The sequence below is a fragment of the Delphinus delphis genome, chromosome 11 (genome assembly GCF_949987515.2).
Source record: "Delphinus delphis chromosome 11, mDelDel1.2, whole genome shotgun sequence".
In the NCBI taxonomy this organism is placed as follows: domain Eukaryota; kingdom Metazoa; phylum Chordata; class Mammalia; order Artiodactyla; family Delphinidae; genus Delphinus; species Delphinus delphis.
Window position 1 is genome coordinate 49,154,266 of NC_082693.1, and position 24,328 is coordinate 49,178,593.

The 24,328-nt window shown below is 34.8% G+C and overlaps 1 protein-coding gene across 3 annotated transcripts in view; it reads left to right on the forward strand.

Moving 5' to 3' along the window:
- Positions 1–24,328, forward strand: part of MON2 (MON2 homolog, regulator of endosome-to-Golgi trafficking) — a 122,255-nt gene that overhangs the window by 21,082 nt on the left and 76,845 nt on the right. For all 3 annotated transcript variants that reach the window (XM_060025142.1, XM_060025143.1, XM_060025144.2), the window contains exons 3-8: positions 2,660–2,787; positions 3,298–3,429; positions 6,158–6,287; positions 8,598–8,692; positions 9,806–9,931; positions 14,146–14,340. In XM_060025142.1, the coding sequence (XP_059881125.1) occupies positions 2,660–2,787; positions 3,298–3,429; positions 6,158–6,287; positions 8,598–8,692; positions 9,806–9,931; positions 14,146–14,340 (806 nt within the window). The remainder of the gene's footprint in view (positions 1–2,659; positions 2,788–3,297; positions 3,430–6,157; positions 6,288–8,597; positions 8,693–9,805; positions 9,932–14,145; positions 14,341–24,328) is intronic.

Here is a 24,328-nt window from a genome sequence, read left to right on the forward strand (position 1 = left end):
ATTTTTTGGTTGTTCTTCATCATCTATTCTGGATAACAGAAATTTCCTTTGACCAGTATATTCTCATATAAACTGGGAGAAAAAAAAGTAAGAAGGGTACCTTTGACTTACATTAAAATAGAGTTAAAAATTACTTTTATTATTAGCTTAACTCAGCTTGATAGATCCAGATAACTGTGACTGACATGTATACAATATTTCAGTGTAACTCACCTTATTTTATTCATTCTAAGATACACAGTTTTTTCACATGTTAATATTCCCCAAATTGGTATGCATTTTACAATTAATGGCATCTTAGAATCACTGTGGGCCAGATAGTGTTGTAGTTGTCTTTTTCAGTGCATGTGTGAACTTGTTCATACTGTCACATCAGTTGAGTTAACGGTGCATTGTTGGTATCATGTAAGTTTCATTGCTATTTGAAATGTCACCCTAGTTGTTGTGCAAAAACTTTCTGTTAACATCTTATGGTAAGGTCGAAAAAAGCACCACCATCAAAGCCTGCAGAATGGGTGTCATTAGCTTAGAAGAATATCTCAGAGACAGTAGTGAAGTACTCTCAAGCAATGAGGCATCCTAAACAAACAATCCAATTAAAAATTGGACAGAAGATCTAAATAGACATTTTTTCCAAAGAAGATATACAGATGGCCAACAGATACATGAAAAGATGCTCAACATCATTAATCATCAGGGATATGCAAATCAAAACCACAATAAGGATATCACCTTATACCTGTTAGAATGGCTATTATCAAAAAGATAAGAAATAACAATGGCCTTCTTGGCCTAGAGTATGAAATTGTGAGGAAAAAGTATAAGTGATTAGAATGCATCGTATCATAGTTTAATTGGCAAAGGTAATTGGCACTGATTTTCTTTCTGGCAATATGGGTGTGTCTTAAAAATCATTGTCATCAGAGCCTCTATGAAAGTACATTGTTTTTCTTCATTCATCTGAAGACTTCAGGCAATTGGTTTCTATTAGACACTTTTGACTCTTTTAATTTCCATTTGCATCAAATGCTGTTTACCTTAAAGAGTGGCAGCATAATGTTGTGGGAAGAATAGTGAATCAGGGATTAGAAGACATTTTCAGTTTCTGGTTTTACCACCTACTTATTGTTTTACTTGGTCCAAATCATACCCTATAAACTCTATATGAGTATTGTGATACTCAAATGAGAAACACAAGTTAATGTAATAAAAATTATAAGTGCCACTTGTTAGTATTGAAAACTTATATTTGCCTGAACAAGATTTAATAATTTGGAATGTTCTGCAGAGTTAAGGATGGCCTCATACTTCATTGATTCTGGCAGAATTGAATATAGCAGGATATTTACTGCTTCAGAATAGTATTTTTTGAGCTTTATTGTCATCTTTTAATCACTCATGTAAAATGTTTTGTGACATTGTTATGGAAATTTTATGTCTCTGGTTTTGATTCAAAATCTTTATGAACAAGAAAACAAGGAAATAAGGCAGGGGAGCTTTTTTGAAAACACTGTTCTTTGCCAGTCATATTTGCCTTCTCTTAGCTGTGCTAAATCAGTGATTTATACTGGCATACCGAGGGACTTTGCAGAGCATGCTGTAGTAAATGGTAGTCTTTATTTGCCATACCATAAAGGGAGTTTTGGGAGAAGAAAGAAGGGGATTTAAGTGATAAAATTAATGTTAACACTAGTTTTACACTTTTAAAGGTGATTCTGGATGACTTTCTCACAATTTCTTTTGAAAAACATGTTAAAACTCAGATTTCTGTGTCTTTATTACAATTCTTAACGTCAAAAAATAATTGATGGATGTAGTACATTTGAAAACAAATACCAAACACATAAGTTTAAAGTTCTCTTGACTTGGAATTTTATGTTATTTATTCAAATTCCCTGAGGATGACAAACCTGTCTTGTTCATCTTTGTGTAGCCATTCAGTAAGTGTGTATTGATTTAATTTCATTTTGTAAATTTAATTATGTATAATTCAGTTTGTGCATTTTCTAATCTTTTACATTTTTGTTGACATTTTAAAACTTCTGAAAGTATTGGCTTGGTAGAAGGAGTTATTTTAAGATTTGGAATTACAGCATGTGCATCCAATTAGTTTAAAGCAATATTTCAGTAATAAGAGGAGTAATGTTATTGTTTTTAATGAGTTTACTTCTTGAAGAAGAAATTAGAGCCAATGAATTCAAGGCATATAATAAAATTCTAGGGATTTTCTGAATATTCATTCAGAAATGTGGTGGGGTTGATGTATATACTATTTTTAATTACTTTTCTGCTCTAGAATATGAATTCTTATTCCTGTTTTCCCTTTTGCACTATTGAAGAAATAGAGTCTTTCTCTGACGTGGGATAGAACTTCTGAGAAATTGCCATTAAAGAGTTTATAGAAGAAGATGGAGGAGAACCAAAGGAGTGTCAGGAGAAAGGCATGGGAGAGCTGAACTTAAGGGGGAGTAGATTAGATACAGAGTCTGTAGTATTTATGTGAAGTATTTTAACTCTTACTGCTTGATTTTTATTTTGGTATTTATTTTACATTAAGTGATTTTTTATTAAGATTGTCATTACTGGTTGTAATTATATAAAAATATTCTTATTTATGAATTATGTTTAAAATTTTATTTTATATGTGTTCCAAATAAAGCATTGAAAGAGAACAGCTCAGAGGTTGTTCAGCCTTTTCTAATGGGTTGTGGAACCAAGGAACCGAAGATCACTCAGCTATGTTTAGCCGCCATTCAGAGGCTCATGTCCCATGAAGTTGTGTCTGAGGTAATGTGAAGATTTTATCTGAACTGTGCACTTACAAATCAAATCATGAGTTTTCATAAGGAGAGAATAAAACATACCTGATATTTTAATGTACAATAGTGCTTGAAGGACATTGGCTTAATTTTAAAAGGTTACCAAATTGTCTCATTATTAAACGCTCAGAATAAAGAACGAAGTACATTTTGTCAAGTCATTTGTAATCTAAGAATTCATAGTTCACTAATATAGATGAAATCTTAAGAACCAAGCAAGTTTTCAATATCACTGACGGAGAATATTATTCATAAATTATTTTTTAAAAGGTAGGAGAGAAAATCATGACTGTTTGCTAGATTATCTGAACTGATAATTTGTTGTTCGTTAACTTAAGGCTATTGTTTGTATCTGACCTTATGACGGTAAAATAAGGAAAAACATTTCATCACTATGAATCTGCATCACTTTTCTTATTTAAGGACCCAAACACCTATATTTTATTTGTTGACAATAATTAAAATCATTGTTTTACAGACTGCAGCTGGAAATATAATTAACATGCTTTGGCAGCTAATGGAAAATAGTCTTGAAGAACTTAAGCTGCTTCAAACAGTTCTTGTTCTTTTAACAACCAATACAGTAGTTCATGACGAGGCACTCTCAAAGGTAGGAAGCCTGTTTGTCAAAGTTCGTAAGTGCTTTGAGACAGTATTTGAATAAGCTGACTGAAAGAGAAAAGCCTGGTGCTGTTTGAACAGCACCTTTCCTGTAGCTATTGCAGTAATGCACATTGCATGTTAAAAGCCATCGGTGCTTTATTTTTCACAGGTTAGAAGTGAAATTAGGTTAGGGTGATTAAGCAGAGCCCCTTGGATATAGCTGACAGGCTTAGTTATGAATAGGATGTGGCAGAAAAGGAATAGAGAAAGAGGAAAAGAAAAAAAAATGTGTTTTGAGGTATCAGTGTTCTCCACAATTACCTTGGGTATTCCTGATAGCTCTCCCTTTCCCCCTTTTAAAAATAATTTCACATATATATGTTATGTAAGCCAGATAGTTTAAATCTGTCCCTTAAATATCTGGAAAAATGTCCTTTTGGCATTGATACATTGATACTAGGTAAGGCTGCATGTATGATAGCTATTTCTCATTCCTTTCTTATTCCCACCCTCTTTAGGAACATATAACAGCTGTTCTATTATTTGTTTCACTCTTTAAAAAGTTTTTTAAAATTAAGAAATATTTCTAAAGAACAGAAAATACAGCAAGTAATATAAAAACCAGTCTTTACTTAATGATTTACTATTTAGGGAAATTGTTGGAATTTCAGTAATAGTTGTATTATAATTTGTATGCCTTTAAGAATGGTTGACTTGTAAAGTAGCAAAGTATACCATCACAGTATACTGTATAGAGACTATATCTCTTTTCTAGTTATTCATTTGATGTTCTTAGGATATAATGAGATTTTACTTAATTGCAAATAGCTTATTCTTTTACCCCATACCTGCTTTATAAAATATTTAATGTATTTTTATATATATGTTTGTTGTATATAGTTCCTCTTGGTTTCTAGCTATCAAATTATTGTTCTGATACATATATTTAACATTTTATAAAAGGTTATCATTTGACCTACCCAAGCAATAAGAACTGATTATAGTTTTATAAATAAATATAGGATTTATTTTGGTATTTTGGTTAATTTGGAAATGTAATATTTGGGGATGAAAAATGAAGTATAAAGAAATAATATAAAATTGGGTAATAGGAAAGCTTCTCTATAACATGTACTTTTCCTTTATGTTGAAATTTTAAAAGTGTTAGTGGTATCAAAGGCTTGCTTTCTTTTAAATGTTTAATATAATTAATATGATAAGGCATAGTATTTAAAAATACCATTATTATGTTTTCCTCCAAGAATGGCTTCTTTTAAAACTGTAAAACTTCTAGAAGAACACATAGGAGAAAATTTTTGTGACCTTGGGGTAGGTAGAGACTTCTTAGGTAGGGCACAAACCCATGAATCATAAAAGAAGCCACAGAATGGGGGGAAATATTCACAAATATCTGACAAAGCACTTTTATCTAGAATTTATTGAAAACACTCTTACAACTCATTCATAAGACAACCCAATAAAAAATGGACAAATGATTTCAACAGACACTTTACAAAATAATCTATTCAGCTGACTAATGAATACATGGAAAGTGCCTCAGAATCTTTAGTTATCAGGGAAAAGCAAATTAAAACCACAAGGAGATATTGTTACACACCCATTAGAATAGTTAAGATTTAAAAAGATTGACCATATCAAGTGTTGTTGAGAATATGGAATAATTTTGAACTCACACATACTGCTGGCAGGAATATAAAATTGTAAAGCAACTTTGGAAAACTAACAGTTTCTTTAAAATTTTAACTTATACTTACTATGTGATCTGTCCATTTCACTCCTAGGTGTTTACTTACCCAGGTAAATGAAAATACATGTCCTCATTGAGATTTGTATGTGAATGTTCACAGCAGCTTTTTGTACAGTAGCCAAAAACTGAAACAACCCAAATGTCTATCAGGAGGTGAATGGATAAGTAGAATGTGGTATAGTCATACCATGGAATAAAAAAGTATAAATTACTGATACAAAGAAAAACGTAGATGAATTTCACAAATATTACAAGTGAAGGAAACCAAACAGAAAAGAGCACATACTGAATGATTCTATTTGTATAGAAAATACCAGCTAATCTATAGTGATAAAAGCAGATTGGTGGTTACCTGGGGCCAAGGGTGGAGGAAAAAATGGACTGCAAGAGCACAAGGAAACTTTTAGGATGGTGGAAATGTCATACTTGGTTGTGGCAGTAGTTCCATAGGTGAATATAACTGTCAGAACTCATAAAATCATATACTTTAAAGGGATACAGTTTATTGTATATAACTTATACCTTAATAAAGTTGATTTTAAAAGAAAAAATGATTCCTTTTTTAAAAATTATTTTATTCATTTATATGCTTAGCAAGTTTATATAGTATTTCTGCAGGTGATTTAGTGATACAACAAAGTTTGAGTACTTGCTATTTGCAAAAAAAAAGTTCTGGGAAAATAAAAGCACAACACATTATTGTATACATGTTAAAAGAACCAGATTGTGAAAGGAGTATTTCACATTACCTTGGTCAATCTTATGTGTCTGTGTATTTACTGAGAGTTTGAATTATTTCAAAATGCTGAGCTTTTTGTAGTTTTATTATATGAAAGAGTGAGACTTTTAGTGTAGGTGATTGAAGCAGCAAAACAAATTATTTAATTTTGGGTTACATCAGATAAAATAAAGATAATAACCATGTTCCTCAATCTTATTTCACACTAAATGGAAATTATTTTTTCAGGCAATTGTTCTTTGTTTTCGACTACACTTCACAAAAGATAATATTACAAATAATACGGCTGCTGCTACAGTGCGACAAGTTGTTACTGTTGTTTTTGAGAGGATGGTTGCTGAAGATGAACGACACAGAGGTAAAGTGAAAAAAGTTGTTTCCTTTTGACAGTGGGTGGCTCTAACATCCATGCTTTTCTCTTTTATTGATTGTCAGCCATTCCCCTATGAACTTAGGCTACCTAAAAATTAGAATACTTTAAGAAGCCTGTTAGGGCTTCCCTGGTGGCACAGTGGTTGAGAGTCCACCTGCCAAGACAGGGGACACGGGTTCGTGCCCTGGTCCGGGAAGATCTCACATGGCGCGGAGCGGCTGGGCCTGTGAGCCATGGCCACTGAGCCTGCGCGTCCGGAGCCTGTGCTCCACAATGGGAGAGGCCACAACAGTGAGAGGCCCGCGTACCACACACAAAAAATTAAAAAAAGCCTGTTCATTTTAACTTCATTATTATTGATAATGGCAATTCAAAAGATAAATCCCCCATAATTTTATCACCCTAAGAAGTGGACTCTATTTTCCATGTTTATTTCTAATATATTCATAATTTCATATCGAAGATGATAATTTCACATTTCACACCAGATGTTGCATTATAAGTATTTTCAGCCAAACATTACATTATATGAATTTTTCATGTTATTTTTGTAATTGAAATTTTAATGGTTGCACTATATTTTGTGGCTATTCTATAATTTAATGAACTACTTGTGTTCAATAGTTTAGTATTGTTTTGAGTGTCTTCCTACATATATATTTCCATATGAATTATTTCTTTAGGGTAAATTCCCAAGAGTGAGCTTCCCTCATGTGAATCTTTGTCTCTGCCTATTAACATGTATTAATCAAGATTATTTATATAATGTAAAGTTTAATATTTTCATATTTTCATCAAATATTTGTAATTTTTAGCATCTTTTTCTTTGTGATTTACAACATTTCCTAAAAACTTAGAAACATGTCCTGTCACAGAGCTTACAGATACTATGCTTCTGTTATAATTTTTATAATTTGATAACTTTTAACCTTTTTTTCATTTGTTAACCCTTATTGGATGAAAAGTAAATTTTTTCCCATGATCAGTTGAAAAGATCATAAGGTGCTACCAAGAGCAATCTCTCTGTTTTATGGAGTCAAGAAACAAAAGATTAAACTTTTTTTTCCCTTTACATAGTTTTTTCTTTCCCTTAAACTCTTTTTTTTTTTTTTTTCGGTACGCGGGCCTCTCACTGTTGTGGCCTCTCCCGTTGCGGAGCACAGGCTCCAGACGCGCAGGCTCAGCGGCCATGGCCCACGGGCCCAGCCGCTCCGCGGCATGTGGGATCTTCCCGGACCGGGGCACGAACCCGTGTCCCCTGCATCGGCAGGCGGACTCTCAACCACTGCGCCACCAGGGAAGCCCTCCCCTTAAACTCTTGATATTAGCAATCTTTCATATCATTTGGTGTTTTTTTGGTAATACTGGTAAAAAACGGCAATACTAGTAAGTAATAATGGTGCCTACTCTAATAATTGCTTCACTTTTCCTGAAATTAACCATTGGTCAGATTTTTCACATTCAGTTTCAGACATTTAGTCTGTTGGTTTATTAGAATATTCCCACTGACTTTTGTCTCACTTTTCCTAGGGGAAATGCAGGTGGAATTCTAGCAGTTTGGAATATTAAGGAATTAAACTTAAGGGATAAAACAGGGCAGTTCTCCAGTTTGAATGTCTTGTATATTCATAATCTCAATATAAGTTCTGGATTGGTAGTTTTGCCTGTACGTCTCTAAAGACTAATATCTCATTTAATACTTTCTAATAAGGTAGAAAATACTTAGAACCTCTTTCTTTTCAAGTAGTCATTGAGTCAACATTTATTCAAAACAGGCTGTCATAGCTTACAGGGAATGATATCTTCTTAGTATTCAAAGAAATTGGGAAGCCCCATTCTAGTTGACTCTTAGCTAGTCAATACCTGTGACTGACATAGTACTTGTGGCAGATCAAGCAGTTAATTCTTTTGAAGATGGAGAGATGATAGAGAAATTAACCATGTGATAAATATTTATATGTTTGATATTTAATGGTACATTCAAAGATCATGTGGATTTTAAATCCATGAAATAAAGAGACTGGAGAAAGGGGTACTGAGAAAATCAAATGTATGTGTAAAGATACTAAGTTTATTAAAATGAATGTAAGATAGTGAAGAGTGATTTTTATGGCATTTTGTGTAAAAATGGGATTCCCAATTTTTGTTTCCATTTTGGAGGCATGGTTCTGAAGTTATTATTAAAGTTTATAATTCTATAAATAAGTATTTATTTTAAGCATACCTTTTAGACAGTATATATGATTTATTAACGGTCATTATGAACTCCTAAAACCCCTCTAATTTTGATTGCAGATGTTGTAGAACCAGTACTAGTCCAAGGAAATAGTAACAGAAGATCTGTCAGTACCCTCAAACCTTGTGCTAAGGATGCATATATGCTTTTCCAGGTATTTCAGTTGATAAGAATAATTTTTATTATACAATATAGTTTTGTATGAATTTTTGATTTTGGAATTTTGTATCTGATTCAGTTTTTTAAGCGTCATTTTTTTTAATTGTCCAATTTTATAGTGTCAAAGAGGTACAGGTTACCCCCACTATCTGACAGTAGCACATTTCGGTGAAACCTTTCATAAGCCAAAATGGCCTAAAGTGAAAAAGCAATTACCTTAGTACACAATTACCTAACGAATGCACAAAATAGATCGAGATAAAGCACAGATGCTCACAGACACAGTTCAAAGCTATGGCAGCTTGATGCTGAGATGCTGAGTGTAGTTCCCGGGGAAAGAGCTTGGCAGTACCACTGTTGCTGCCTAGGGTGTGTGCTGCCTCTACTATGGGCTCGCTGCAAAGCAAGTGCTGACACGATTTTCACTTTTGCCTTTTTTTTTTTTTTTTTTTTCCTGTAAAAGTGAAAATCCTCTTCAGATTTCTTCTGGTTAGAGAAAACAGGTGCTAACATAGGTCTTCTGTAAAAGCTAAGTGGTAAAGCGAACTTTTGAAAAGCCCGTGATACCTGTATTTAAAAAAAATTCTAAAACATTAAAGAGCATCTATAGCTAATTAACATGATGAAATGTTATGTTTCACTTTAAGGAAATAAAATGAATTAAACCCTGAACTAGATATATTAGGGATGACTAGTCATATAAAATACTTCCTTTAATAGGAAAATTAAAGTACTAAATTTCTGTTCTACCTAATGTAATTTGATATGCAAATACCTGATTTTTACATTACTTGTCGTGAATAAAATAAGATTAACCTGCACTAAAATTTTATTAATTTTGGTTAAAGGGTTAAGTGGTTTTTCATTAAAACCATGTTAGAATAACCACTTATCTGTGCACTCTATATATTTAGTTTACTTACATAATCAACTATACAATTAATCAAAATTTGAATTACCAGTACTTAGTTTCTAAGGAGTAAAACCTATTATTTAAGAAGAGATACTTTAAAAAAAATTTTGTGAACTATAAAATGAAAGGACATTTCATTCCAGCATGTGAAATATTTTATTTATTTTTTATTCATTGTTTGATTTATTTTCCCAGGACCTTTGTCAGTTGGTTAATGCTGATGCCCCTTACTGGCTAGTAGGCATGACAGAAATGACCCGAACATTTGGCCTCGAATTACTTGAGTCAGTCTTGAATGATTTTCCACAAGTCTTTTTACAAGTAAGCCATTTGTAGTATCTTGCAACAAAATTAATCTTTAATTTTTTCACAGATACTTTTCAAGAGAGTAACATGTATTTTTCCCCCACATTAAAAAATGCAAAAAATTATAACCTTAGACTTTAGACATATAATAATTTGCTGATATCTTAATTTTTGTTGTGCCCAAGCAGTTTGAAATTTTAACATTAGAAGGAATTCCTAGAGTGTCTAGTCAAGCATTTCCCAATCTAAGGGTGTACAGAGGAATGTGGTACGTGAGCTATTTTTATAATATTTAAAAGCCTTAAAAAATTGTCACTAATTTTTTTACTTGTTTGTATGCAGCTTTGTGCTTTAACATAATTTAAATGGAAGAAAGAAGTCGTCAATGCTTAATAAATTTAATGTGCTATACAGAATATTTCAAAACAGAAGGTTAATAGGGGAAAAAGTGAGAAAGAATTCAAACTTTTCATTTTACCTGTAAGAAGCTAAAGTCCAAAAGTGATTCAGTGATTTACATGGGGTTCTTTAGTTATTAGCAGATCTTGAACAAAAACTTAGAACTTTTAACTACTACTCTAGCTCCTTTCCCTACCATGCTGCCCCTCCCTAAGTCATCTATTTTATCCTTGCTTTTACCTAAAAATGTGTGAATCAAGTGAGAAAAAAGTAGAAGGTCCTTTAGCCCAAGAGTTGGGACTGAAACTTTTACTACATGGTTCATAATTTTTGGTCCGTGTTAGACAACTGTTCAGTGCTTTCAATGATAACAATATTAACTGATGATTCCCTTTCTTGTATTAGTATAGGATAAGTGTAGATACAACTCGACTGATCATCTTGTATAAACTGATAGCTGTAACAGCTACCACTTTGGACTGCCTACTCCGTGCTGTGACTTTGCTAAATTCCTTATATATCATACTCTCTTTAAGCTGCACAAATGCCTGAGAAGTACCAGTTATTCCTACTTTACACAGGAGGAAGCTAAGACTTTAAGAGGGTTAAATAATTTGTCTAAGGTTTCATAGTTTGTAAGTGCCCTCACCCTCTAGCCACAGTGTCATTCTTGTTGTTCCTAAATGACCCAGGTGGACTCCTGCTCCTAGGCCTTTGTACTTCCTGCTTCCTGAACCCGGAATGCTTTTCTCCCATATGGCTTGTTCTCTTACTCTTTTGAGGTCTTTACTCAATGGTCAACCTACCAGATAAACTTTCCTCACCACTGTGTAAAATGGCGGCTGTTTCTCATGGCAGCACCCTTGTCTTTCTTACTCCTTGTTATTTTTCTTTGTATCATTTATTTCCTCCTGACATATGTATTTGTACATTAGTTGATCTCACTTCCCCTACAGGAAAGTAAGCTCTATGAGGCAGGGACTTAGTTCACTGTTGTATAGGTGCCTATAGTGGTGCCTGGCATATGACAGGTGTTCAATAAATATTTAAATGAATGAGTGAATGAATTTGTAAATGAATTTGAATTTGACAAGATCGGGTGCGTTCAGGGTGGTATGGCCATAGACAATGAATTTGAATTTGAAATGTCTATAGTTTGGATTATGTTTTTTAATTTTGTAGGAAAAGATTTGAAAAAATGTTTCCAGATTTATTGTACCCATAATCTATTCTACTTTATTCTTCCTGCTATAATGCAGAGGAGAAAAAAGAATTATTCTGTGTAAGATCCTAAAATTTACACCTACAAAGTTTTCTTCAAGAGAGAAATATTTGCTTTCATTCACTCATTCTTCACTCATCCAATCAAAATTTACCAATCCCTTACAATATGCTAGTCCATGTGTTCAGTGTCAAGGATACAGAATTTAAATAAGACAGATAAAATTCCTGCCCTTGCGGCACTTACCAATCTAATTGGAAGAAAAACATTAACTGAATGATAAGCCATGATGAGTGCTGTGAGGGAAAAGTATAAAAAGTGCTATGGAAATGAGTAACATAGGTACCAAACCTGGTGGAGAGTTGGTGATGAATGAAGGCTATGAAGCTTTCACCTGAAAGATAAAGAGTAGTTAGTTGGGGGAAATAGGTAGTATAGGAAAAGAATATTCCAGAGCAGTGGCTCTAAGAAAGGATCTGTCTTCTCTTTTAGAAAATAAGCTTTATAAGGGCAGGGACAAAATCGAACTTAACCTTGAATTCCTTTACCTAGCACAGTGCTTGGTACATATTAAACAGTCAGCAAGTAAATGCTGAATAAATCATTGAAATGTGAGTAAAAAAAGCAGTCTTTTACCTTCTTCAAAATAAAATCAGTGAGTTATAGGACTAATTATACTTATTAATCAAAGATGACTTTTGGCTTTCTGGCTTGAGCAATGTGTTGCTTGCTACTAAGGTGGAATACTCTATGGGCAGAACTTTTGCTAGAAAGGATAGTTTATTCAGTTTTGAACTCACTCATTTTGAGATACCTGAGTGTACACAAAATGGTAGTTTAATTTATACATCTTGAGCTCAGAAGTAAGGTTTTGGGCTAAAGTTATAAATTTAAACTTCACTGGCATATAGTTTTTAATTGAAGGTATGGGAGTGAATGAGATCACCTATGGCGATAACATATGGAAGTGAGGACCTGATATTCTGGAGCTCTGAGGAACCTCATTGTTAAATGGTTGGGCATGAAAGGATGAGCATACAAAAGAGACTAAGAACATGGGGGCCAGAAATGTAGGAATGTATCTGAGAGACTGTGGCATAATAAAAGACAAAAGCAGAGAAAGCTTCAAGATGAACCAAGTAATCAGTTATGTCAGGTGCTTCAAAGAAATTTGGTAAGACTGAAAGGGCAGTGTTTGTCCACAGAGATCATGAGTATAATGAGAATAGTTTCAGTGGAGATGGAGTGGTTGATGGGGGTTGTGGAGGAAACCCAGTTGCAGCTAGTTGAATAGTGAGGGGGAAAAGTGAATAGATAAAACTTTTCAGAGTTGTCTGTAATATTTATGAATTAACCAATACCTAAGGTTATTTAATAAAGTATGAAAACGGACTTAACTATGCTTTTCATTTTGTCAGTGAAACTACTGTAGATTTGAGAGTAGAATTTCAAATCACTTAACTCTTAAGATCCCATTTTTTGGGGGGAAGAATTAAAAGTACATTAAAATGGATATAAAAGCAATTATACTCCAATAAAGATGTTTTAAAAAATGGATATAAAAGACTAGAAGGATATATATTTGGAGTCAACAATGATGACTCACTAACTTATCTCTGGGAGGTGAGATGAAGCAAAGCTTTTATTTTTTACTTATCCGTGTTTTCTTTCTTTTTTTTTCTCTAGTGAAGCTGATTTTTTTTCCTTGAATGAACCTGATTTTTTTTAAAAAATACATTTTACAAATTTTGTGATTCTGAACAGATAAACTGCTCTATGCCTTATTTTTCCTTTTTTTGGTAAGATTAAAGGATTAGATTGGTAGATTTGCGGCTTCAATGAAATTGAGATGCTTAAAACAACAGAATAATATATATTTGAGATTAGACATTAAATATAGACTGGACTTTGTATTGTCAGTATAATGGGACTACTTTTGGCTAATATAGTCAAGGCATTAATAGGTTAAGGGAGCTTTTCTGCATAATATGCCATAATTCTAAGTAAAATTTAAGAATTCTTTGCAAGATTCCCAGACTTTAAAATAATTATGCTTGTTTGTCATTGTGTTTTTATCAGCTTTTTGTGTTCTGTTCAAGCAATCTAAGTAGAACAAAATATTAATTAGTAAATCTTCTATGCATGAATAGAATTATCTTTGCAAAATAAAATCTGAATTATATAATTTATTATACTTTATTAATCAGATTTTTGGTCAGCTGCCTATTTAAATGCTTTATCTGTTTGAATTTGTGTAATGTATTTTCTTTCTTTTGTTCTTTATGTTTTTAATTGCTAGTGTCCTACTAAAATTAAAATTCCTAGTAATAAACATCGTTTTAATTCCAAAATTATTAAATGTTCAACTTAGATTCTTTTTAAAACTTCTTGAAATATTGTTTGATCTTATATTCTCAAAGAACAATACTAATTTCAGAATTGTGTGTAAAATGGTAAAATAATAAACTGTATAAACTTATAATAAAGCTAAATTATTCATACTGATTATTAAAGATTATTATTAACTGTGAGACTGTTTTATAAGCATTAAGTACAAACTAAGTTAATTCTTCTTTTTTTTCTTTTTTTTTTTAATCTTTGCAAATAGCATCAGGAATTTAGTTTCCTCCTCAAAGAAAGGGTATGTCCTCTTGTGATAAAGCTCTTTTCTCCAAATATAAAGTTCAGACAAGGTTCCAGCACTTCATCTTCTCCAGCACCAGTTGAAAAACCATATTTTCCTATCTGCATGCGTTTGCTGAGAGTAGTATCTGTTCTGATTAAGCAATTTTACAGTCTTTTGGTAAGTGCTAATTTTTATATGTGTTTGTGTGTGTAATCGCATGAAGTCTCTTCTGAGAAGATGATGTATTTAGCTTTTTCACTTCAGTTAAGCAAACTTTTTTTTTCGAGTACCTATAGGTATTCTCTTAGGTACTCAAAAGTTCATTCTTCCCTTTCTTATGTTTATGTGGCATTTTTAATGTATGTAAAGAAGAGTGATGGCCTATTATGAGATTTGGTGAATTCTAGCATAAGAAATCAATTTTTACTTTCAGTCTAATATTGTATCTATTTTGCATAAATTTTTGGATGCAGGGTATGTTGTGATATTCCAGATCATAATTCTTTCAGTGTGATGATTGACTCTTAAATATTTTTCAGAGAAAATGGTATATGATGGTATGTTTCTTTTTAATTTTATGTTAAGTCAAATTCAGCATTTTACCTTAATTTTAATTAACAAAAGTAATTGGTTAGGGCTTCCCTGGTGGTGCAGTGGTTGAGAATCTGCCTGCCAATGTGGGGGACACGGGTTCGAGCCCTGGTCTGGGAAGATCCCACATGTTGCAGAGCAACTAGGCCCGTGAGCCACAACTACTGAGCCTGCGTGCCTGGAGCCTGTGCTCCGCAACAAGAGAGGCCGTAATAGTGAGAGGCCCGTGCACCGCGATGAAGAGTGGCCCCCACTTGCCGCAACTAGAGAAAGCCCTCGCACAGAACCGAAGACCCAACACAGCCAAAAATAAATAAATTAATTAATTAATTAAAAAAAAAAGTTCTCAGCACAAGAAAAAAGAATTTAAAAAAAAAAAGAGGGCTTCCCTGGTAGTGCAGTGGTTGAGAGTCTGCCTGCCGACACAGGGGACGTGGGTTCATGCCCCGGTCCGGGAAGATCCCATATGCCGCGGAGTAGCTAGGTCCGTGAGCCATGGCCGCTGAGCCTGCGCGTCTGGAGCCTGTGCTCCGCAACGGGAGAGGCCACAACAGTGAGAGGCCCGCGTACTGCAAAAAAAAAAAAAAAAAAAAAAAAAAAAATTGGTTATAGATCATCTATGAAAAGTCAATCTGCTACATGTTAGCGATTACCAACAACATAACAAACTATTAGACCGTATCGGTAGTTTATACTAAATTCTGTGGAGACTATTTTTAAAAAAAGGTTTTTTCCATATTTATATTATACTTGTCATAGATGTTCTTTTCCTATTCCAAGTCCATTTATGTAAAATGCATTTAGAACTAGTCTTTATAAGCACTGTAGTTATAATTATTTCTGGCCACGTGAGGTATATCTATAATATATTTAATACATTGTTTGGCAATACTGTAGGAAATCAAGTCATTTCAGAATGTGTTGCTAAAAATGAAACTACAGCACTCCCTAACACCATACACAATAATAAACTCCAAATGGATTAAAGACCTAAATGTAAGAGCAGACACTATAAAGCTCTTAGGGGAAAACATAGGAAGAACACTCTTTGACGTAAATCACAGCAAGATCTTTTTTGACCTACCTCCTAGAGTAATGAAAATAAAAACAAAAATAAACAAATGGGACCTAATGAAACTTAAAAGCTTTTGCACAGCAAAGGAAACTATAAAGAAGACAAAAAGACAACCTCAGAATGGGAGTAAATATTTGCAAACAAATCAACAGACAAAGGATTAATCTCCAAAATATATAAACAGCTCATGCAGCTTAATATTTAAAAAACAAACAACCCAATCCAAAAATGGGCAGAAGACCTAAATAGACATTTCTCCAAAGAAGACATACACATGGCCGTGAGGCACAAGAAAAGGTGCTCAACACCACTAATTATTAGTGAAATGCAAATCAAGACTACAATGAGGTATTACCTCACACCGGTTAGAATGTGCATCATCAGAAAATCTATAAACAACAAATGCTGGAGAGGGTGTGGAGAAAAGGGAACCCTCTTGCACTGTTGGTGGGAATGTAAATTGATACAGCCACTATGGAGAACAGTATGGAGGTTCCTTAAAAAAATCTAAAAATAGAATTACCATATGACCCAGCAATCCCACTACTGGGCATATACCCAGAGAAAAACATAATTCAAAAAGACACATGCACCCCAGTGTTCATTGCAGCACTATTTACAGTAGCCAGGTGATGGAAGCAACCTAAATGCCCATCCACAGACAAATGGATAAAGAAGATGTGGTACAGGTATGCAATGGAATATTACTCAGCCATAAAAAGGAACAAAATTGGGTCATTCGTAGAGGTGTGGATGGACCTAGAGATTGTCATACAGAGTGAAGTAAGTCAGAAAGAGAAAAACAGATATCGTATATTAATGCACATATGTCGAATCTAGAAAAATGGTACAGATGAACCAGTTTGCAAGGCAGGGATGGTGACACAAACATAGAGAACAAACGTATGGAGAACAAGGGGGGAAAGCGGGGAGGGGGGTGATGGTGGTGGGATGAATTGGGAGATTGGGCTTGACGTATATACACTAATATGTATAAAATAGATAACTAATAAGAACCTGCTATATAAGAAAAACAAAGTTAAATTAAAAAAATAAAGAATGTGTTGCTATTTAGGGAACTGTAAACTATCAGGGCTTGGTGCCAAGGGTTTAAGAGTCTTTTAAAGTTCTTTTTTAAGAAAGGTAGATTAGTTTCTCTAAAGATGGAAAGTTTTTACCTATCAGTTGTTATATTTTCTATATTGTGTTTATTTATAGTCTGTTTCTATCCACAAAGAAACTTTTAAAAAAAATGTACAGCAGAGTGACAAGATGATAGAATAGGAAGCTCCAGGCACTCTACCCCTCATGGAGACACCAACTTAACAATATACAGAACAGATTGCCCTTGTGAGAACCTTAGAAACCAGCTTAGAAATTACAGCACCCCAGGCAAGTCCAAGGCTAAGAAAAGGTTCATTAGAGTGGGTAGGAAAACCCATTGCACTTACCCGCTGTACCTCATCCCACTCCTGGCACAGCACAGCATGGTATGATCAAGGGAAATTCCCAACTTATGGCTTCTCCTTCAGGTGGAAAAGAAGGGTGAAATATGCAACCAATGTCCTGACTTTTGGGGGTACTGCCCAAGGGACTGATTTTTGTCTCAGCTGACTCTTGGACACTTAAAAGAAAGGCAGCAACATACTTGGGCGCCTGGGGGCCTGCTGAGATCAAAGTCAAGCCCTGTGGCTTGCCACAGCACCAGGGAGATTATAGTAACACAGATGGACACCAGGGGAAGCACCAATACCTTGACTTGATACAGCACCACAGACTGCAGTACTACATACAGACACCAGGGGGAGCTCCTGAGTAGAAATCGGCAAACGTCTTTAGCTGGGAAATTACACACATAAGCCCAGAGAGGACACATTGACAGAAAAGGTTTGAGAGGACCCCAAAATCTCTAGCTGGGCTGATTGGTAAAGATCTTTCCCTGTACAAAGCCAGCCCATAAAGACTAAAAGAGTTAGCTGTTTTTTCAAATGCCCAAATTTCAACAGAAAATAAGAAGACATACAAATAAACAGGAAAACATGGCCTAACCAAAGGAGCAAAATAAACCTCCAGAAATTGTCCCTAAAGAAATGGAGATAAGTGAGTTACCCAACAAAGAATTCAAAATAACCATCACAAAGATGCTCAGAGAGCTAAAAGAGAACACAGACAACTAGTCAGGAAAATGGTGTCTGAACAAAATGAGAATATCAGCAAAGAGAAACTATAAAAAAGAACCAAACAAATTCTGAAGCTGAAGAATACAATAACTGAATTGAAAAAATTCACTAGAGGAAATAGACCACAGACTGGATCAAGCAGAAGGAAGAATCAGCAAAGTTGAAGACAGGTTATTTGAAATTATCAAGTCAGAGGAGCAAAAAGAAAAAAGAATGAAGAGACCCTGTGGGACACCTCAAGTAGACCAGTATATGCATGTCTAGGAAAAACACACTGTATTTTACTTTCACACTCACAATACCTCTGTAACCAAACGTGGATATTTTTCCCACACTGACCAGTTCTCTGACAGCCAGGTGTCTTACATTTTGATTAAATTCTGATATCTGCCAGAGTTAGCACAGGCCCCATAGGTTAAGGGATCAGTCCGCGAGACTGTCCCCTGTTTTAGATGCCAGTCCCAAGTAGTGGATCCCCAGGTTACCAACAACTTCTGTCTAACTTGGCTACAAATTGGAGGTTCTCACGACCCCTTCTTGGGGTTCAATAACTTGATAAAGTGACTCACAGAACCCAGGAAAACATTTTACTTACTTTTGCCAATTTCTTAGCAAGGATATTTTAAAGGATATCAATGAACAGGCAGATAAAGAGATACATAGGGTGAATTCTGGAAGGGTCCTGAGAGCAGGAGCTTCTGTCCCTGTGAAGCTGGGGTATACCACCCTTCTGTCATGTAAATGTGTTCACTAACCTGGATGTTCCCCAAACTCCATATTTTGGCGATTTTTAGGGAGGTTTCATCATGTAGGCATGATTGATTATTAACTCAATTTCCACCCCTCTTCCCACTCCAGAGAATGGAGGGTGGGGCTGAAAGTACCAAGCTTCTAATCATGGTTTGCTCTTTCTGGTAACTAACCCCTATCCCAGAGTCCATTGAGAGTTGCCTCATTAGAACAAAAGATACTCCTGTTACTTACAAAGTTCCAAGGGATTTAGGAGCTCTGTGTCAGATGCTCCTATCATTCAGGAAATTACAAGGGTTTTAGGAGATATGTGTCAGGAACTGGGGTCAGAAGTCAATTCTTAGAACAAAGGACGCTCCTAGCCACCCCTATTTACAAGGGTTTTAGGAGCTCTCCTAAAATCAGGGGTGGAGACCAACATATATATTTCTTATTATTTCACAATGCATTATGGGAGTCTTAGATGAGGAGGAAAGGGGGCAGAGAGCTTATTTGAAGAAGTAACGGCTGAAACTCCCCAAATTTGAAGAAGGAAATGGACATACAAATTCATGAAGCTCAAAGAATTCCAACTGGGATTAATTCAAGAGACCCAAGCCAAGACACATTATAATCAAGCTGTCAAAAGTCACAGACAAAATATCTTTAAAGCAGAAAAAGAAGAGTGATTCTGCATGTGCAAGGGAGTGTTCATAAGATTTTCAGCAGACTTCTCAGCAGAAACCTTGCCAGCCAGAAGGGAATGGGGTGATATATTCAAAGTACTGAAAGAAAAAACTGTCAATCAAGAATACTAATCAAAACTTTCCTTCAAAATGAAGGAGAAATGAAGTCTTTCCCAGATGAACAAAAACTGAGAGAGTTTATTACCTGTGACTAGGCCGAATATATATCACTTCACTATTTATTCCCTAAGTATTATCAGAGTTGTCTTGGGAGGGCTTCTCTCTCTTCCCTCTCTAAAATACATGTTTAACTAGTTAAATTAACATAAGGCTATAGAAAGAGATTTCTCCTTTTCCTTTTCATATCCACTAATCAGAAATGGAGAACCCCATCTTTTTTCTGTTCTCCACAATAATGCAGCATGCTTACATCTTCACCACAGCAAATGCAGAATTCACATTTTGTTTCTGTTCCCAAATCAAGAATTACCAACTTAATTATCTTTTATTTTTATAATACTTGGTGCTGAATTGTATCCCTTCAAAATTTATATGTTGAAGCCCTAACCCCCCCACTGTGACAGTATTTGGAGATGAGATCTTTGGGAGACAATTAGGTTAGACGAGGTCATGAAGGTAGGGCCCCCATGATAGAATTAGTGACCTTATACAAAGAGATACTGGAGAGCATGCTCTCTCTCTCTGTCTGCCATGTGACAACACAGTAGTAAGGCAGCTGCCTGCAAGCCAGAAAAAGAGCCCTCACCAGAACCCAACCATGCTGCCACCCCAATCTCAGACTTCCAGCCTCTAGAACTGTGAGAAATAAATTTCTGTTTTCTAAGCCACCCAGTCTATGGTATTTTGTTATGGCAGCTCAAGCAGACTAAGGCATTTGGTTTCTGTTCACCACTTCTGTTATCTAGTGGTTCATCCAGTGACTTTTTCATAGCTACAGAAATCTTATTCTTTAGTAATTTCAGTTTTAGATGAAATTGCTGATATTGAGTACATATATTCTGGATACTAACAAGTACTTTACATTCATTCATTCATTTAGACTTTACTACAACCCTGTAAAGTAGGCCTTCATATTTCTATTTTACAGCTGAAAAAATGAGGTTCAGGATATTTATGTAGTTTGCCTGAGATCATACAGTTTATAAGCTGCAGAGCTGCGATGTTAAGTAATTCTTTTACACCCCCAAAACCCACACTCTTAACCCCACTGCATTTTATTCTTCACTGTTTTCTTAGTTCTCATTTCTTCCTCTCTCCAAGGCTGCCAGTGCCACGTTTCCTGTACTGCTCCTGTACCATTCTCTATATTTTGATCTTAGTCTCCTCGATTTGGGGGGACAGAATGGGGAGAGATAAAAGCACAACCAGCTACAGTAAAGATTGAATGTTGCTGTTTGAAGGAAGAGAAAAGCCTGCTTCTATTCTTCACTTATCAATTGGGCGTGATGACCAACTGGTGAAACTTCCCTTCATAACAAGGCAGCTCTAGGACTGTGCTGCAAAGATGAATTCTTCAGATATGACATTAATTCCTAGTGTTATAATTTGTTACATGGAGACTTGACTCATTAGGATGGAACAGTTCAAACATTCTAGTTTCTCCAAGGGCAAAAGTTAGAAGTGTGGTTGTTGTGGGGTGAGGTACGTGATTGGTGTGGAATGCATCTCTCTTATTTCTCTTGTGTTTTCTATATTTAAACCTGGAAATGATACATCTTAAAGGACATACTAGAGTAGTACTTCTTACACTTTTCGGTTGTAGGACCCCTTTATACGCTTTAAAAATATTGAGGAGCTTTCATTTATGTGAATTATTTCTAATATTATTTACTGTATTAAAAATTAATCTGAGATGATTCTAAAATCCATTACATGTTAACAGAAAAATTTATTTTCATGAAATATACCTATATTTTCCAAAGAAAAAAACACATTGTTTTATATTTTTTGCAAATTTCTTTAATGTCTGGCTTAATAGAAGATAGCTGGATTCTCATACCTTCTTCTATTTTCATTATTTTGTGATACGTTGTTTCAGTCAAAGCATATGAAGAAAATCTGTCCTCACAATGATATATAGTTAGAAAAGGCAGAATTATTTTAATGGCATTTTCAGGTAATAGTATATATTCTTCTTCGATCTCATACCAAACTGAACCAGTGACTCTTTCTTAAAGGTGTAGAATATGAAACCATGGTAATGACATTTTTATACTCTGTTACGTTAAAATTCATTGATTCATCTGATGCTTCAATTGTATCCTTTACCCATGCATCATTTATTATGGTTGAGAAAATGTTCCAAATGTTAATACTTTATACAGTACCAAAAATCACACATGTTAATATCAGCAACCATTTATCAGAAGAGTCTTTTGTTTTTAAAAAGCTGTCAAGGTCACAACAGCAGATATAAGTTTTCCAAAATTCTAATTTTTGTTTGAAAGCTTGAATCTTATCATTGACAATAAATACTGTCCATTGTTTCCCCAAAAGTGACAGGCTTACTTGGTTAATTTTTGAGAAAATATCTGCAATATACACAAGTCTAAATAGTCATAGTTTGCCATATACTCTTTTAGTTAAAATGGTTCTCATAGGAGAAAAAAAGTGATTAATTCAGTTCCCAGCTGTGCCTTTCCTTCAGACAACCATTGTACTTTGATACACAGCAAAAGTACTTCATGTGTACTTCCTGTTTTGTCACACAGAAAATTACAAAGACATGCACATATGGGTCAGCTTTAATAAAATCAATAATTGTATTTTATTTGTTATTTTATTTTTGTTCATTGTGATTGTGGTCCTTAGGTGAAATAGACCCTTTTACTTTTCTTAATTGTGTGTGATGGTGAAGAATACAATGACACTAGTACAGTTCGGTGCTACTGCCTTGATTCTTGCTAAAGCACCAGCTGTTTTACCCACCATTGTTTTGAATCATCAGTACAAATGTCAATACTTTAAAAATGGCAAGTAATATCTTAGTCTTATTACGAAAATAGTGTGATGTTACAGATGTACTGAAATGGTCTGAGGGACCACACTTTGGGAACCACTGCACTGGAGAATCAGTGTTCTTCCCCAGTATTCACCAGCTTATCTCTTATTCTATCAAGTAACTCAGGGCGGAGAAGATAACTAATCTTCTGTTAATATATAGAGAGTGATTAGAAGAAATTAGAATGCTCCAGTCATTCAGGTACAGATATAATATAGGTAGTACACTATATTCTTTCCACGTCCTGTCATCGGAGCTAGGTGCTCTTCTGCTCTCTGATACACTTAGGCTCCATGCCCAGATGTCTTTTTTAGGAACATATCTTTAAGGAGTTTACTAAACTTAGTTGTAAGTGGCTAGCATATCTCTCTTCTGCCTTTGACTTACTGCTTTTAAAAAGGAATGAATGGGCTAAATTGACTTGTGCAACTTAATTTTCCACATCTTTACATATATTTCTCTCACAAAGAATCTTATCACTGACAAATCCACTAGCTATAAGGTTGTTAGCACTAAACAGCTCCTGAGAAATAGACTCCTGCATTTAAATATTCTACAAGACTTTCTTCACTGTCTCCTAAGCAAACAGTTATCTTATGTACATTATACCATATCAGACATCTATGTGGTATTTCGATGAAAATTTCCACCAGGATGGCTTTGATTCATCTTAAACATCAGTTGTCTCTTGACTATTATTTGGTACCAAAGGACTATAGGAATTCAGAAACATTCATCACCCTTCACGCTAGTATAATGGTGTTCACGGAGTACTTTTGTGCCACAAGAGTTGGACTTGGACCATAGATACCTGTTTCATATGAGTGCAGCCTCTTGGAGGAAAGGCTTAACTTAGATTCACAATAGGCACCTTCCATTGATAGATACCCTTGAGGACAATTCATTGTCCTCAGACACTAGTTCTCTGATCAGAGTTTCACACTTGGCAAGGAGGGAAGAAGCAAGAGCAAAGCTCCAGACCCCAGGAGAGAGGCTCTCTCTTTTACCCAAATCACAAGATTTTAGTGGCTGTAGTATAAAATTGAGTGATTGTTTGATTTGTACTGTAGTCACTTTTTCATAGGAGAGGAAATGAAAGGAAACTCTTAAAGGCAAGTTTTATAACATTAATAATTCCTTTGGCTGTGATGTACTTGATGTTTCTGAGAGCCTTTATTTTCTGGCTTGAAAACCTAACCAGTGAGCTTCAATTCTGTCACCATTTTAAATTCTACTTTTACTCTAAAGCAGATAGTACACATTTTGAAGGACCTACTCATGTTAAAACTCTTCAGTAGATAAAACTGTTGCCCAGTGAGTCACTAGCATGATTCTCTCCTTTTCAGTTCTTTACTAAAAGGGGTAATTTTACTTATAAAAAAGAGTAAGCACTGTGCACTTGCATGTCACTTTGTCATGTTTAGGGGATTTTTTTACTCATATTTTTCTCATTTGAGTTCTCAGGAAGGTGCAGTTACTTTTATCCTTTATTTATAAGAAGATTACCTAGCTTGTTGTCATCTACAAAGTTGATGGATAAAGAAGCTGAGCCATGTGATTTCTGATCTAGTGCTTTTCAACCATATCAAGTTTAGGACAGTGACAAAGCTCTGCCTTATGACTTACCCAGTCATAGCAGTCTAAGGATGAAACTATTTTTAGTTATCCCTCTTACTTTATCCTTATAATTATGTTCTATTTTTAAGCATCTACCTAAAAGGCATTAGAAAATACCAACTGCTGAGACTTCGGGCTAAAATCCTGAGGGCTCCTCTATTCTCATAATTCCTTGCCTCGCATTATGCTCACTCATTTTGGAGCACCCCCAGCTAAAACCTCCAATAACCTGCTGTCCTTGGTGTGGAAGTATGATTTAGTTTGG